This window comes from Sorex araneus, chromosome 3 (genome assembly GCF_027595985.1).
Source record: "Sorex araneus isolate mSorAra2 chromosome 3, mSorAra2.pri, whole genome shotgun sequence".
Classification (NCBI taxonomy): Eukaryota; Metazoa; Chordata; class Mammalia; order Eulipotyphla; family Soricidae; genus Sorex; species Sorex araneus.
Genome location: NC_073304.1, coordinates 226,457,466 through 226,475,852, shown reverse-complemented (window position 1 = coordinate 226,475,852; position 18,387 = coordinate 226,457,466). Strand labels below are relative to the sequence as shown.

The 18,387-nt window shown below is 40.3% G+C and overlaps 1 protein-coding gene across 1 annotated transcript in view; it reads left to right on the top strand.

Annotated features, from left to right (window-relative positions):
- Positions 1 to 18,387, top strand: part of SMURF2 (SMAD specific E3 ubiquitin protein ligase 2) — a 101,232-nt gene that overhangs the window by 63,509 nt on the left and 19,336 nt on the right. The window contains exons 10-12 of the mRNA XM_055131921.1: positions 1,512 to 1,670; positions 7,158 to 7,353; positions 9,727 to 9,830. Coding sequence (XP_054987896.1) covers positions 1,512 to 1,670; positions 7,158 to 7,353; positions 9,727 to 9,830 — 459 coding nt within the window. The remainder of the gene's footprint in view (positions 1 to 1,511; positions 1,671 to 7,157; positions 7,354 to 9,726; positions 9,831 to 18,387) is intronic.

Genomic DNA, 18,387 nt, shown 5'->3' with positions numbered 1-18,387 from the left:
GGCCGCGTGCAAGGCAAACGCCCTACCCGCTGTGCTATCACTCCAGCCCCAGTTCATTGTTCTTGAGTTCTCAGCTTAGTGAAATTCCAGATTTCCTCTCAATCATGTAGCTGTCCTCAGGTTGAGCTTCCCTTCGTTAACAGCTATTCTTCAGCAGTCCCACTACTCTTCTTGCCACTTTTCTTCAGCTCCAAAGCCAACTTATTTATTTTTTAACTTAAGTCTGATGAGGACTCTTGAACTTTTCCCCTTGCCTTTTTTTGTGTATCAGATAGCATGTTCTTTTCTAGCTTTGTTCTGTAGCTGAAGAATCTCTTGGAAAATCAATAATGAAAGTTAAAATTAACTATATCTGCGACTTTAAGTACTTATGTGTCTATTATTGTGTTTATAATAAGAGATTCATTGTATCACTGTATCACTGTCATCCCGTTGCTCATCGATTTGTTCTGTTCGATCGGGCACCAGTAACGTCTCTCATTGAGAGACTTACTATTTTTGGCATATCCAATACGCATGGGTAGCTTGCCAGGCTCTGCCATGCGGGCTCCATACTTTCAGTAGCTTGCCGGGCCCTCCGAGAGGGGCCGAGGAATCGAACACGGGTTGGCCGCATGAAAGGCGAAAGCCCAACGGCTGTGCTATCGCTCCAGCCCAATAAGAGATTACTTCAGAAAAATTAGGTTTTAATTTAACTTTGAACCTTGACTTAAATAATATTTGTTATGTAATTAATTCTGCTTTGGCCATTCTGCTTTTATTTTATTCATTATGGTTCTATAAGTATTTGCCTATATTTAATAGTATTTTAATGTACAACGTAGTAACAATGGTCTTGGTTTATTAAAAGTGTTTTTGTTTGTCTCTTTTCCTTTTTTTCTGTAGCAGTAAGCCTTTAGATCTTTCTTAGGTGTTTTTCATTCAGTAGTTTTACATATTTCAACATTTGAAACAGCAGTTATATCTTAAATGCTATAATTATCAGATTTATAATTTCAGTGTTGTTTCTATTTCAACATTTGAAACAGCAGTTATGCCTTAAAATATAATTTCAGAATCATAATTTAAGTATTGTTTCTGATTCGCTTTGTTGGCAAGCTTAAAATTAATAATGAAATGAATATTTGCTTAGACAAATTTTATGTTATATTAATTGACGGGGAATTTTAGGAAATTTAATTCTCATATCACTGACATTTATAAAACAATATTTTCTGTCTACATTGGCAAGTGTAGTGATTGCTTTTAAATTTAAAATCTGTATTACATTGAAGCCTAGGAATTAGCTTACTACAAATGTAGGTTGTGCAATAAGTTTCTGAGCCATTTATGGATTGGGTTTTGACTGAGTTTGTTAAACCATTGGGAATTAAGGACTCCAGCTGAACATCTCAAATTTCTGAAACAATACATTTTCTCAGACTTCATGGAATTGTTCTGTGTCATTTACACTTGCTTGGCTCAGCAGGCCCAGCAATGAGGTATTTTTTATTTTTTATTTGTTTTTGCAGGGATCTTAGCAACATCAATTGTGAAGAGCTTGGTCCATTACCTCCTGGATGGGAGATCCGTAATACAGCAACAGGCAGAGTTTATTTCGTTGACCATAACAACAGAACAACACAGTTTACAGATCCTCGGCTCTCTGCTAACTTGCATTTAGTTTTAAAGTAAGTTTTTAAAGTAGTACATTTTAGAATGCAAGTCTGAACAAGACTAATAGATGCTTTTTGTAATAAATGTGATAGACTACCTGCTCTCTTAAATTATAAATTATTTGTGTTCATCAGAATTTTATGTAAAAGTGTGACAGGTTTTAATTACATTTTAACAACTCTTGTAGAAATTTTCTTTTGAAATATTAGGAAAAGGGTATGTATCAGATACTAAAGTGAGTTTTTTAAAAATTATTTTTTATTGACTGAGGGTCTGTCGTATACATATTGTTAATCTGTTAATGATGGTTTCCTGTGCACATAATTCTAGTACCACACCCCTCACCACGATGTCTCCCGGATGCTATCAGCAGCAGTGCCTGAACACTGGACTTGTAGTAGTCATACATGTAAAGTTTGTGCGTGGCCACTGAGCTACACCCCTGGCTTTAAAGGTGTATCTTTAAAAACTTGTTTTTGAGGGAGCCGGAGAGATAGTACAACAAGAAGGGCACTTGCCTTGCACATGACAGACCCAGTTTTGATCCCTGGCATCCCATATGATTCTGAACTCGCTAGAAATGATCTCTGAGCACAGAGCCAAGATGTGGCCTAAAAAGCCAAAAAAAAAAAATTATTTTTGTTGTTTTTTTTTTTGAGATACAATTCCTCTATCAAATAAATGCTTGGAAAAATTTTAACTTGTTACTTTTGTGTGTATGGGATGCCTGGAATAGGACCCACAGACGTATATATTCAAAGCATACGCTCTGCCATTGGGCCATATTCCCAGCTCTTGACAGTGATTTTGAAGAGTAGGTTTACACTGAAATTTTGGAAGTTTTGTTTATCCATTTGTACTTTTATGGATTAGACTTTTGTTGTCAGATCTAATAAATCTTTGCTTAACATAATTATAGCATTTTATAATTCTTTATAAATTCTTTTGAATTTAGAAGTTTTATGGTTTTAGGTTCTATGGTTTGTTTTTGGGAGCTGCATCTGGGGGTGTTAAGGAGGACATGTGCATAGAGTGAATCTTGGGCAGCTACATGCAGAGCAGGTGCCCTAAGTACTCGTATTAACACACTGGCTAATTTTAGCTTTTTTAAATTTATTTTTAATTTTTATTTGTTTTTTGGGGCCATACCTGGTTACTTCTGGCTCTGTACTCAGGGATTACTTTCTGTTGGTGCCTGGGAGACCATTTGGGATGATGGGGATTGAACCTGGGTTAGCCTTGTGCAAGACAAGTGTCCTACCCTCTGCACCATAGCTCTGGCCCTAATTTCAGGTTTTGTATAGATGATTTCAGATAAGTTTTTAATTAATTTTTTTTGTGTGTGTGCTTTTGGCATACCCAAATTCTTTAAACAAAAAATTTTAGGGAATATTTAAAAATCTAATTCATTGGGCAGGAGTGGGGCACTTGCACATGGCTGCTCTGATTACTGGTACTTTACATGGTTCCCAAGCCCTGTCAGGAGTGATTCTTTAGTGCGGAGCTCAGGAATATATACATATAATCTTTTGATTTTGTGTGTATATGTATAAAAAGCATCCGTGTCGTGATTTTTATGCGAATACTGGGGACTCATAACGTTTATCCAAACTATTTTCTCTGTATTTAGCCTGGAACATAAGAATCACTGTATATAGAACTGATTGGTGGGCTGAAGAGATAGTAAGCCTCTTGCCTTGTGCATGGCAGACTAGATTCATTTCCCTGCACCCGATATGGTCCACTGAGCCATCCAGGAGTGATCCCTGACTACAGAGCCAGGAATAAGTCCTGAGAAGCGCTGATTGTTGGCCCCTCCTTTCTCCCCTCCAAATAAAGTGATTGGATGATTTTTGCTGGGATGATTTGTTAGAGCACAAAGTTACTTTATCATAGCTACTACCACACCTTCCTTTTTTGTGGCTGATTAATATTCACAGCAGTCATATCATGAATGTGATTGCTTTCCCTCCCTCTGTTTTACCAGTGCCATCTCGATACTAGTCACTAATCTCCCTCCCAAAATTCTAATTTAGTGGTCTTCTTTATGGTAAAACATACCTGATAATCTGTCAGTTTTGTTTTCCTGGAGGCATATTTCTCACCGCACTTTGAGAATCTGTCGTTTTGAGATTTTGCTTCACTATAATCCTGGAAATTTTGTTTTGTTTTATTTTTCTGGGATTTTTTTCCACCTCCCCCCATGTCCCCAGTGATTGCTCCCCATTTCTGTTTTTTTTTTTTCTGTTTCATTTTGTTTTGCTGTTATAAAAATCCAGTAGTTTTCTGATAAATGCTTTACAGAATATGGATATTTGAAACTCTAATAACTCTGAAACTCTATTCTACCCTTGCTTGGCTGATAGATTGGAACAGTGTCCTAAGTTAAGGATCATTCAAAGAGTTCTTTTTTCTTTTCTCTTTGGTACAGGGAAGTTTAATGAAGAGAATTGTATATTTTTTATTTCAAAGAACATCTTATATACTACTTTGATACTTTTCTTTGTTTTCTCTAGAATTCACATTAGGTATTTCTCATGAAATTTCTCTAATTTACTGATGTTACTCTTTCACTTTCCACATATTTATCTTCCTGTTTTATATATTCATTCAGTGAGGAGAGCACATCTCTCAGAGTTCCCTCTCACCCTGACACTCCGCCTGCTTGTCAAGAATGTATTTAAGTTTGTTGTAATGTGGACTTCATGCCTTTAGTTTTGTTGGCCCTCTGGTTTAAATATATAAGTATGCATACCACACCTCTACCCCATTGGTGGGTCCAAAGCCCCTGATCCCTCCCCCTGTATTTTTTGTCCTCCTCTTAATTCCCCCAATTTCTCACTTCCCTGTTCTTCTCCTTCCGGTCCTCTAGACTCAAGAGTAATCTAAATATTCTCATTTTACTATCTTGTATTCCCTCATCTTGTTATTTAGTACATGACAAATTAAGAGAGATCATCTGATATTTGTCCTCTTCTAACTTCACTTGATACCTTCAGTTCCATCCGTGTTGCAGTGAAGTGCATGATTTCATTCTTCCTTATAGCTACCTAATCTGCTCACTCTTCTCTCTCTATACACACATATATACACACACATATGTGTATATATGTACACATACATGTATATATATGTATGAAACACAATTCAGTCATCTGTTGTTAAATACCTATGTCGATTCCATAACCTGTGATAAGTGCTGCAATGAAGAATGGTGTTCATATGTTCCTTTAGGACTGGAACGATAGCACAGCGGGTAGGGTGGTTGCTTTTCACGCAGCCGACGTGGGTTCGATTTCTCTGTCCCTCTCAGAGAGCCTGGCAAGCTACCGAGAGTATCCTGCCTTCATGGCAGAGCGTGGCAAACTACCTGTGGTGTATTCGATATGCCAAAGACAGTAACAAGAAGTCTCACAATGGACGTTACTGGTGCCCGCTCGAGCAAATCGATGAACAACGGGGATGACAGTGCTATGGACAGTTCTACCATTGTACCATTGTCCTTAGGTTAGGTGGTTGTGCTTTGTCTGTTGTATATAAAATTAAACTCCAACTGAATCACTTTATATATATATATATATATATATATATAAAGTATGTTGGAATTAACCAGTTAATAAACTATTTAAAACTCTTTAAAAAATTCTTAGATTGGGACTAGAGAAATAGTACAAAGATTAAGGTGCTTGCCTTAACACATTCAATCCCGGTACACCCCAGTTTAATTCCCAGCACTGCATATGGTTCCCTGAGAAGCACTCAGCTCACTGGGTATGACTGCAAAACAAAACAAAGTGTTAGATTTAACCTTAAATATTTTTCTAAATATTTTTCTAAGGGAATAAAAATATTTTTAGGCAATATGCTTTCATTTATTACTATTGGGGGGGGTGTGGCATTGGTCATACAGGCAATACTCAGGGTCTACTCTTGGCTCTGTGCTAAAACATTGCTCCTGAGGGTGCTTAATGGACCCCGTGGTGCCAGGGATTGAACTGGAGTTGCCATGTACAAGACAAGTGTCTTATACTGTCTTTCCAGCCTTATAAAATTATTTCTGGTGGACTACAGAACCCAACAGGTTGGATGGAGTGCTTTGCAGAAGGTCTGGTTTTGATCCCTGGCATCACTTGGTTACATTAACACTGCCAGGAGTGACTCCTAAGCACACAGCTAGGAGTAGCTTCTGAGCACCTCTGCATATGACCCCCAAACAAAGAAATTGTTTCTGGGGCTAGGGATGTGATTCTGTGATAGAGCACTTATTTTGCATGTTTGAGGTCCTGGGTTTGATTCCTGGCACCATATCCCTGAACACTACTTTGGTTGATCCTCAAGCACTGAATCGGGAGTAGCTCCCAAACACAGCTGGGTGTAACCAGCTTTCCACATGCACACCCCTTACCCCCCAATCTAAGCAAAAGGAATAATTTCTGCTATTGGGACATTTTTTGTGCATTTGTGACAAACTGTAACTAGAAGTCACTAGGCCGGGGAGAGATAGCTCAAAGTGCTGATTGCATGCTTTGTTTCCAAGAGGCTCCTATGTTCAGTCCCTGACTTAGATTCCAGGTGTGGGGAATACATCAACAAAAACAGAAACTAACACAACAGTGTAAATGTACTTCTTGCCATTGATTATACACTAAAAATTGGTAATTTTTATGACACATTTAATGTAATGAAATAACATTCCATGTAACAAAAAGAAACGGTTACCTTTTAAAGCATTTAGACATGTTTATAAAGTATTTCTCTGTGCCAGAATTTGTGACTTCCCACATTTTTGTGGTCTAGACAATAGTCTGTAGAGGAAAAGGGGTTCCTTGCCAATCTGCCTTTCAAATTCTCTTCCAGAGAGACTGTAGATAACAAGCATGGGGTTTAGCATATGCATGAATTTTACAATGGGTGATGGTGAACTATGCAGAAAAAAAAATTAAATGATATTTGAGAAATCTGTTTTCAGCTGCTAGATAAAGCACTATACGCAATTCTGTGTATGTGTATGTATTCTGAGAAAGAAGCTTTGGAACTAGTTTGTTGAAAATATTTCAAACTAAACCGCGCGCATGTGTGTGCATGCGTGCGTGTGTCCTGGCTCTGCACTTAGAAATTACTCCTTGCACGTGGCTGACCTGGGTTCGATTCCCAGCATTCCATATGGTCCCCTGAGTACCGCCAGGAGTAATTCCTGAGTAAAGAGCCAGGAGTAACCCCTGTGCATCAGCAAGTGTTAACCCCCCCCCCCAAAAAAAAGAAGAAATTACTCCTTGCTGTGCTTTGGGGACCATATGGGATCCTGAGGATAGAACCTATGTCAGCTGTGTGCACAGCAAGTACCTTACCTGTTGTCCTATCTCTCCAGCCCCAAAGCTAAACTATTTTGCGGCCTGAAGCTGATAGAGCTAGACTTGTTTCATAGTAAGATGCTACTTTAAATGTATGAACTGCAGTGTATTTATTCGAAGTGCTTTAATATCATTTCTGTTTACTTTTAGTCGGCAGAACCAACTGAAAGACCAACAGCAACAGCAAGTGGTATCCCTATGCCCCGAGGACACAGAGTGCCTGACAGTTCCACGGTACAAACGAGACCTGGTTCAGAAACTAAAAATTTTGCGCCAAGAACTTTCTCAGCAACAACCTCAGGCTGGCCACTGTCGGATTGAGGTCTCTAGGGAAGAGATTTTTGAGGTGAGTGTCAAATCTTATTTTTATTTTATTATTATTTTCTTTCTTTTTGGGTCACACCTGGTGATGCACAGGGTTTACTCCTGGCTTTGCACTCAGGAATTACTCCTGGCGGTGCTCAGAGGACCCTATGGGATGCTGGGGATCGAACCCGGGTTGGCCGTGTGCAAGGCAAATGCCCTACCCGCTGTGCTGTCGCTCTAGCCCCCAAATCTTATTTTAAAATAGAGAAAAAGTAGGTCATTGTTAAGTTCTGGTTGTTTTGGTTTGATCTCTGCATTGCAAATACTTGTTAATATAATTCTAAAATACCACCCATATATAGTCCTTTCTAATTATTTCAAACGATAATGGATTATTAAATTTTAAAAAATTATTTTTTTACTACTAGGTTACTTCCTTGATTTGTTGAAAGTATTTCTAACATCCTTTTATGATTGGACTTTAGTGCCCTAATATCAACTTCAGAATTCATATATTAGTTGCAGAGGTCCAAGGCCAAGTGTTTACCATTTATCCCTGGATTTTTGGGCAAGAGGTGTTTGGGAACTTGATAATACTATTCCCAGAGGATGAAATTTTTTCTTTCAGGTCCCTTTTGTTTTGTTTTCGGCCCACATCTGGCAGTGCTCAGAGATCTCTCTTTGTGATTAATGGGGGAACTATATGTGGTGTTGGGGATTTAACCTAGGTCAGCTACAAGCAAGGCAAGCACCCTCCCTGTTGTATCATCTCTCTGGCCCTAAAGTCAGTTTTGTGAGGATTACTTTAATAGTGATTTATATTCTTTTTAAGTTGCATTATTATTTATCATTGACAGAAGCTATAAATAATAAAATGCCTTTCAGCAGCTAAATAAACAAGTACCTTTATATCCTTATAATAGAATAATGTTCTGTAGCACTGTTGTCCCGTTGTTCATCAGTTTGCTTGAGCGGGCACCAGTAACGTCTCCATTGTGAGACTTGTTACTGTGTTGGGCATATCGAATATGCCACGGGGAGCTTGCCAGGCTCTGCCATGCGGGTGAGATACTCTTGGTAACTTGCCAGGCTCTCTGAGAGGGACAGAGGAATCGAACCCTGGTCAGCTGTGCACAAGGCAAATGCCCTACCCACTGTGCTGTCGCTCCAGTCCAGTGTTCTTTTGTGAAAATATATAAAGTTATTATGTTTATAAGAAGATAAATTATATTAAATACAGTTACACTAAAAAAAAAGAATATGAGGCTAGAGAGATAGTACAGCAGGTAGGGCACCTGCCTTGCGTACCACCATGAATTACAGCAATAATTCCTGGTTCAATCCCTGACACTCCATATGGTCCTCCAGCCAGGAGTGATCTCTGAGTGCAGAGCCAGTAGTAAACTGTGAGCACCTCTGAATGTTGCCCTAAAACAAAACAAATTATACATATACATGTATATTTTATATTGTACTCAGGATCTGCATGCAGTGTTAGGGATTCAAACAGAGTTCTACTGCATGCAAGGCAATTGCCTTACCACTTAGCATTTTAGCCTCCTTCCCCCATCCCCGAAACTTGTTTTTTTCTAACCTTTACTTCTTGCTAACACATATGCCCTTGAGTTAGGAGGACCAACTTTTAAAAACTTGCTACTTGACTGGAGAGAGACAGTCTATATTGGGATAAGGTGCTTCCAACCTGGTTGGAATTCCTGACACCTGAGCACTGCTAGGAACCATCCCTGAGCACAGCTGTGTGTAGCCCAAAAATAGAACAAAAAGTATTGCTGCTTCCATCAAATTCTTGTTTGTGTTTGGTCACACCTGGAAGTGCTTGGGGGTTATTCCCTGATTCTGCTCAGGGGTAGCTTTCTGTGGTGCCGGGATCAATCCCAGATTGCCCGCATGCGATGCGTGTGCTCTAGACTGCTGAATTGTCTCTTTACACCTTGTATTTGTTTATTGTGAATGGAATTATTGCTATAATTCATGGAATTTAAATGTAGAGTTTTGCATTTAGTAAACTCTTATATAACAAATGAATTGGTTTCAGAAGTGTTGCAGTATATGTTTTATTTTTCAGAATTTTTTTTTGGGGGGGTCACAACTGGTGATGCACAGGGGTTACTCCAGGCTCTGCACTCAGAAATTACCCCTGGCAGTACTCAGGGGACCATATGGGATGCTGGGAATCGAATCCCGGTTGGCCGTGAGCAAGGCAAATGCCCTACTCGCTGTGCTATTGCGCCAGCCCCTATTTTTCAGAAATTTTATTTAATCTCAAGCATTTGAAATTTATTCTCTGAACTATGTACAATTTTTTCTTAAACATGTTTTGTAAATAGAATGGAAAATTTAAATATCAGACTAAAAACATCTAGCAGTAATAATTCATTGAAATTTATTTCAGGAGTCATATCGACAGGTCATGAAGATGAGACCAAAAGATCTGTGGAAGCGATTAATGATCAAATTTCGTGGAGAGGAAGGCCTTGACTATGGAGGAGTTGCCAGGTAAAGACTTGCTCTTTAGAACATGATATATCCCTATTTTCCTTACAGACTTAAAATAATTCTATGGTGTAGCCTTATTGCCTTATTGTTGACATTTTCTAGCATATTTCCTAGTAGTAGCAATAGAGAGGGTATCCTAATAGGTATACTCATAATAAGAGTAGTATAGTACTGCTAGCAGAATATTTGAGAACTCTAATGTATTAGCTAGAGCCCCGTGAGACTTGATCTGACAGCTATTTGTAAGTCTACATAGACTTTTGATAGGACCTGTAGGGTCTTTTTTTTTTTCTCATCTCTCTCCTTCTTAACCCGCCCGTCCCCCCATCTCCTTCCCTCCCTCCCTCTTTCCTCCTTTTCTTTTTTTTTGGGGGGGGTCATATCCGGTGATACACAGGGGTTACTCCTGGTTCATGCACTCAGGAATCACTCCTGGCAGTGCTCGGGGGACCATATGGGATGCTGGGAATCAAACCTGGGTCAGCCACGTTCAAGGCAAATGCCCTGGCCTCTGTGCTATCACTCCAGCCCCTCTTTCCTTCTTTTTAATGACATGGATGCATGTAATATAAACTGAACAGTGTTTTTCCTTTCCCTGCATTGCTGAGTTTTGTGTGTGTGTTGTGAGAGCCTCCCAGGTGGTGCTCAGGGCTTTGGGAACCACTCATATTGGCTAACTGGACTGGCAGTACAGTATTAAGGTCCAAGGATGGTGCATGTTGGGCCCTACGGTGCTGGGAGTGACCAGGGCCATCAGCAGTGCTTGGGGTACTACATGCCCAGGATCAAACTGGGATTGGCTGCATACAAGACATGGACCTTCACTCCTGTGCTCTCTCTCCTACTGTGCTTTTTAGCAACTAAAGCAATGTGTGGTGGTTTTTTTGTGTGTGTGTATTGTAAAAATGAAGAGATAAGTGTTCTTAAAATGTTTTAAACAAGCTGTAAAGTTACATTCATGCATCAAATGCTTTTTATTTTGGGCATGAAAATTCTATATAGATGTAGTAGAAATGTCAGTTTCTATATTGAAACTTCTAAGGGCCATCACAGTAATGTGCTTCACCTAATCTAAATCTAAGTTTGTTTCCACCAAGTCTCATAATTGTTATTAAGCATTTTGTGGACTTATTTTCATTCTTTGGCCTTTTTTCCTGCAAGTGGAGTTTTTAAGTTGAGATTTTAAAAATTGATTATACATTCTTTTGTGAAATTCTTTGTGTTTTCTGTGTTTGTAGTAGTTGTGGTGTTATTTTTGTTGGGGCATATCCAGTTTTAATCAGGACTACAGAACTGAATTTAGTCCTGTAATACCAGAACTAAGGTGTTACAAGTTGAGGTGTGATGCTTGAGGGACCAGGTGGTGCTGGGGATTGAACCTACTCCAGCCCCTTAAGCTGTCTCCCCAGACCATAAAATTCTTCTTGCTCTGTACTCAGGAGTTGTGCCTAGGTCATCGTGTCATGCTGGGAATTGAACCTGGGCCTCCCAAGTGCAGAGCCTGCACTCAGTTCTTCAGTCTGTTTCTCTACACATTCTCCACTCACTTTTTTTTTTTTTTGAGTGATACCGGGAATCAAACCTAGGGCCTCATACATGCAAAGCAAATGCTCTGTTGCTGAGCCGTGTCCTTAGCCTCTCCCTTGACAGATTTTTTCCATTTTTAATTTTTATTGAGATAACATTATTTACAGTGCTGTTAATTATTGTTAATGATGTATACACTTTTTTTTTTTTTTTTGCTTTTTGGATCACACCCAAAGATGCTCAGGGGTTACTCCTGGCTCTGCACTCAGGAATTACTCCTGGTGGCACTGGGGGACCATATGGGATGCTGGGGATTGAACCGGAGTTGGCCGAGTGCAAGGCAAATGCCCTACCCGCTGTGCTATCTCTCTGGCTCCAATGATTTATACAGTTTTTTGTATAACAATTCAAACATCATTAGAGTTCCCAATTCCCTCCACCAATGTCCCAAAGACCCCCTCCCACCTGTGACCCCCTTCAGATAAGCCCATTTCTGCAGTCAAACTCTCTAGTTCTGATGCCTTTGGCTATTTGCTGTTCACTTATGTTACTATATATACTTTATAGATCACATAAAAGAGATCTTTCTTTGTGGAAGTGATGACACCTACATACATATAGATGAAAAATGCTAAACTCCTGAAATTCTTCAAAATTGTAAATCAGTAAAAGTTTTCAAAACTGTACATCTGTTTTTCAGGTTATGTTTAAAAAGTAATAGTATTAATCTGTGCTATTACATTTTAAAATTCACTTGAACTAGATAAATCCTACATTTATAATCCAGTGAGAGGAGACAAGAATCAAAAATTTTTATTTAAAGGGAAATAGGGGCTGGAGTGATAGCACAGCGGGTAGGGCGTTTGCCTTGCACGCGGGCGACCCGGGTTCGATTCCCAGCATCCCATATGGTCCCCTGAGCACCGCCAGGGGTAATTCCTGAGTGCAGAGCCAGGAGTGACCCTTGTGCATCGCCAGGTGTGACCCAAAAAGCAAAAAAAAAAAAAAAAAAAAAAAATAAAGGGAAATATAAATAGACTTATAAAAGTGTGTCTTATCCTAAAACGGCAATATTGGTTTTATATTAGGTATTTATAAGTTTTTTTAAAATCACTTAAATAGACTTAGAAGAACTTTCAAAATAAGTGATACATTGTTTTAAACAGTATAAAACCCTCAGCTAGTAATAAGCCACACCTTTCTTACGCTAATAGTAGTAGCCATACGTACAAGAAGCCATGACCATATTTAAGGTGAAGTGTTGAGAAGTTTATCTTGTCTTTTTTTTTGACAACCTTTTTGGGTTTTATCCCTGGCATCCCATTTGGTCCCTCAAGTACTACCAGGAATAATTCCTGAGTGCAGAGCCAGGACTAACTCCTGAGCACCGCTGGTTGTGGCCCAATCCCCATCCCCTCCACCCCCCCCAAAAAAAAAAAAATGTCTCCTTTAATGCTTTTTACAAAACTGGTTTCAAGGCTGTTGTTCAGGAAGCTCCCTATAGTTCCTTCAAATCTGAATGATTAGTCTAGCTGGATGGAGTTTTCTTGGTCAGTGTTCATTTCATTGAGTTTTTTGTTTGGTTTGTTTTTGGGCCTCACCTGGTGCTGCTCAGGGCTTATGCAATCCTGGCTCCGTGCTAAGGAATCACTCCTGGTGGGCTCAGGGATCATATAGGGTGCTGGGAATCAAACCCAGGTCTGCTACGTGCAAGACAAAAATCCTACCCGCTGTACTACCGCTCTAACCCTCTAATAAGGTGTTTCAGTTCTGTCACTTTTGATTGTAGTTTTCTCATTTTCGCTCTTAGACTTTCTTGTGTACTGCTGACTGCCTGTGCCATTATTTCCTTGAGCTCATTACACATCCTCACTGTGGTGTCTCTGAAGTCTTTATCTGAGGTTACAGAGCTGATTGGTCCTGGTAGAGCCTTCCATGCTATTGTTTTCACTCACTGAGCTTTTTTTTGTGTGTGTGGTGGAGGTGAGGAGGCATACCTGGGGATGCTCAGGGGTTACTCCTGGCAGTGCTTGGGGGAGCATATGGGATGCTGGGGATTGATCCTGGGTCCACTGCTTGCAGGGGAAATACCCTTCTCTCTGTACTATCGCTCCGGCTCTTGAGCTTTGTGAGCTTCTGTGTGACTCCCCCATTGTGTTTGCTGTACTCGGAAGGTGGGATATTTGTGGTTTGCTCCCTGGGAGTTTCTGAAAGATTAGATTGGGGGCTGCTCTTTACCTTCCCTGCCATCTAGTGATAGGAAGCATAAGTGTGTGCATTGTAATGTGTGCCAAGTAGAGCTTGTCAAGTAGGCCATGCAGTTCAGGGTACAGGCAGTTCAGGTAGTTACCAGCACAGGGTATGGAAGTGCAAATGAGCAAGCAGGGCATCTGAGATGTGGAGGTGGGCCTGCTGAGATGGCAGAGGTCATGTGGAGGCTGGTGAGAGCCCTGTAGAAATGAGAGGACTCTGCTACCACTTCCAAAAATAATCCTGGGAATGTTAGCCAGGGAAGGGGCAGAGGGGTGTTAATTTACCTGGAAGGTCAGATGAGCAAGTAGAGTCTGAGATGTGTATGTGGGCTTGTTGAAGTGGAGGACTCCCTTGACATTCTTACTGTTGTTTGTTTTTTGGATCACATGTGGTGATCCTCAGGGCTTACTCCTGGCTCAACATTCAGGAATTACCCCTGGCAGTGCTTGGGGAACCATATGGGATGGCAGCACTCAGTCTGCTGTGTGATTTTACCCGCTGTACTGTTGCCCATCCCTTGACATTCTTATGACTCAGTCATAAGTACATTTTGAATGCTTGTTGGGAAAATTTAATTTCCTGTTGTTGGACTCTAAATTCTGTAAGTGTATTTGCTAAACTAAGTTTTTTTTCCTGTGGGGTGGGGTTGGGTTCCCAGGCTATGCTCGGGGACCTCAGGGCCATTCCTGGTGGTACTTGACTTTGAACCCGTGGGAGCAACCAGTGCCACCCTAATGTTTGGGAGGACCACATAATACTGGGAATCAAACCAAGGACTTCTATGCTCTTCAGCCTTTTGTACTGTCTTACAGGCCTCTGCTGTTTATTTCTTTTTTGTGTGTTTGGGCCACACCTGGGCTCAGGGGTTACTTCTGGCTCTGCAGTCAGAATTGTTCTTGGTGCTGAGGGTAGTAGGGGGATGCCATCCAGGGGTTGGCTGCTTGCAAGGTGAATACCCTGCCCACTGAACTATCTTCCCGCCCCTGCTGTTTATTTCTTAACCTTACTACTGCTGTCAAAATTTGTGCTGCCTAAATGGACATGGTAGTGAACTGATCTTTCTGATCTTTTTTCATAGTTTTAAGTCTTTAAAATGTAGATCTTTATTCTATAGAACCCTGTAGTTGGATTTTTTCTTTTTTTTTTTTTTTTGTTCTTTTTATTTGGTATGGGCTGGAGCGATAGCACAGCGGTTAGGTGTTTGCCTTTCATGTGGCTGACCCGAGTTTGATTCCTCTGCCCCTCTCGGAGAGCCTGGCAAGCTACCGAGAGTATCGAGCCCGAGAGGCAGAGCCTGGCAAGCTACCCGTGCGTATTGGATATGCCAAAAACAGTAACAATAAGTCTCTCAATGAGAGACGTTACTGGTGCCCGCTCGAACAAATCGATGAGCAACGGGATGACAGTGAAGTTGTATTTGGTGAAGCAAAACAGAAATTTGTTTTCTTTGAGGAAAAAATAACATAAAAAGCATCAAGAGAGTACCATGCATGTACCTGTCGGGAGAGTGCTATGTGTGCTAGGAAGGTTGATTATGTTTAGACCTCTTTTTTCTTTCAGTGCCTGAATTTTGTTTTGTGGTGGTACTGTGGATCAGAATCAGGGCCTTACATATGAAAGGCAAGTGGTCTACTGAGCCACATCCCTGGTCCCTGGACTTTAAACGTTTTTCCAGTATAATATAACAGGTACTAATTGGGAGCTTTATTATGTTACAGAATTTTGAAAAGATTTCCTTTAATTACCTGTTAGTATTTCATTTGCAAATTTATATCATCCAGGGACCAGAAAGATAGCACAGAATGCATGCTTTGCAGGTGGGAGGCCCAGGTTTTATCTCTGATACCTCACAGTCCCCTGAGCGTTGCTAGAAGTCATCCTAACGTGCTGGGAGAAGCCCCTGACTGAGCCTCTGGGTTTGGTTCTACGATTTTTTTTTAATTTTTAAAAAAATTTTTGCTTTTCGGGCCACACCCAGCGATGCACAGGGGTCACTCCTGGCTCATGCACTCAGGAATTACCCCTAGTGGTGCTTGGGGAACCATACGGGATGCTGGGAATCGAACCCAGGTCAGCCGCGTGCAAGGAAAACACTACCCGCTATGCTGTCGCTCCAGCCCCTGACTCTAAGATTTTGAATATTATATTTTCCAGTAAAATTGCTTCTTAGTATTAGATCATGTCACTTAAATGTATTTTCCTAGTCAAGGAATGATAAGAATGCACACTACAACCTAAGTCCTAACTGGTGATTTTATTTCATTTTCACCAAGATGAATAACAAATTCTTTCATAGTTTAAAGGATTCAGGGACACTGTTCCCAGAGGCAGTGTGCATACCTGATGATAATTCTCACTGGATCCCACAAATTACAAATAAAGCTGTAAATGAGGATTCATTCCCCCCCCCACCCCGAGTGACTAGAGAATGTCGTTTCTTAGTCACAAAGAGAAACTCTACTCTTCCATTTTTATTTATTGATTTTTTTTCCTAAATTATTTTTTCTGATTAGACCACAATTAATAAAATGTCTGAAAAAGGATTCAGGGGGCCAGAGCCATAGTGCAGCAAGCAGGGAGGGTATTGCACACAGGCAGCCTGCTTTCAATCCCTGACACTCCATATGGTCCCTCAAGCGTGCCTGGAGTGATCCCTGAGAACAGTCGGGAGTAAGTCCTGAGCACAGCTGGATGTGGCTCCGAAACAAAAACAAACTAAAGGATTCAAGCAGTTTAAAGTGATGGTGCTTTAATTTTTTTTTTTTTTTTGGTTTTTGGGTCACACCCGGCGATGCACAGGGGTCACTCCTGGCTCTTCACTCAGGAATTACCCCTGGCGGTGCTCAGGGGACCATATGGGATGCTGGGATTAGAACCCAGGTCAGCCGCGTGCAAGGCAAACGCCCTACCCGCTGTGCTATCGCTCCAGCCCCAAGTGATGGTGCTTTTAATCATGAGGTTTAAAAATTATTAATGTCCATTTGAAATCAAGAAGTGTTATGAAGTAGTGTGGTATCGCATCCAGAAAATTCAGGCTTTCCCTGTATCATCTTTGTTTTTGGTCCACCTCTGGCAGTGCTCAGCTCTTACTCTTGGCTCTCTACTCAGGAATTACTCCTGGTGGTGCTTACAGGTACCACATGTGGTGATTGGGATTGAGCCCAGGCCAGCCTCATGTAAGTTAGTGCCTTACCCTTCCTGGCCTGTCCCTGTATTCTTCTTTTTTCTTTTTTTTCCCCTATCTATAGATGCACTGTAGTACTGTCATCCTGTTGTTCATCGATTTGCTCGAGTGGGCGCAGTAACATCTCCATTGTGAGACTTGTTACTGTTTTTGGCATATCAAATATGCCACAGGTAGTTTGCCAGGCTCTGCTGTGCGGGTATTTATAGATATATAAGTATAAGCAAACACTACAATTACAAATTTTTTTTTTGGTCACACCCTGCAATGCACAGGGTTTACTCCTGGCTCTGCACTCAGGAATTACTCCTCAAGGTGCTCAGGGGACCATATGGGATGCTGGGAATCAAACCCAGGTTAGCTGCGTGCAAGGCAAACGCCCTACCCGCTGTACTATCACTGCAGCCCCACAATTACTATTTTTTTTTTAAAATTTCAGTCATAATGACTATTTATTCAGTACTTCTCATGTGCAATATTTACAGACACACACACACACACAACTTTGCATCACAGACACGAAAAAAAGGAATCTCAGAACATGTATATCAATGTTTTCCTTTTTCCAGAATTCTAAACCAAGGACACTAACCTCAAATCCTATGCTTTCAACGATTAGCATAACACTACCCATGTTCCTCAGATACACCATCTTTCAAACCCTAGATTCATAGAACAAGAAACACCTGAAAGGCCAGGTATGTGTGTGGAAAGTTCTGATTTGTGAAGATGTACCACTCAGCTAACTCAGCTGAATCATCTGATAAACTGTATTACTATTTAGTCATATTGCTAATTAGCCTTCAATTATTATGTAGCTCATGAGAAATACCACAATTACAAATTTTATGAAGAATTTTTAACACCTTCCTACCAAGACTATACCAATCTGTGACAATTTTGTGAATTTGTGAATGTTATTTTAGAAATTATCAAAGAATAATGTATGTTATACTGAGAAGTATTATCAACCAAGATACAGTACAATAGAGTGGGATGAAAGAGTTCTAACATTGAAAACTAAAACTTTTTATTTAAAAATTAAAAATATTTTTTTTCTTAAATTTTTTATCGAATATCTGTGAGATAGACCATTACAAAACTGTTCCTGATTGGGTTTCAGTCATACAATCATCCAACGCTCCTCCCTCCATCAGTATTCATTTCCTACCACCGGTGCCCCCCATTTCCCTCCCACCAGTCCCCAATCTTCTCACCCCCACTCCCCACCCTCTGAAGCCTGCCTCTATGGCAGGCACTTTTCTTCTTTCTCTCTCTTTTGTGCGTTATGATTTGTAATGCAGGTACTTTTAGTACTTTTAGGTCATCATGTTTGTTCAGAGCAAGTGCATCAGCAGCCTGATGGTGCCTGTTCATATATTCTTACCTCTACCAAATGACTTGCTGTCTGTAGAATTCATACAAAAAAGAATGATGAAATGAATAATGAAATTTACTGACATAATTCTAAGAAAACACAGTCTTGTCTAAAAGTGAGAATAACTTAGTTGCTTTATCCATATAAACCTACCATGATGGCAGCAGACCAAGAAAGTATATAATCATAGGAAAATCTAAATTTTATTTTTATTA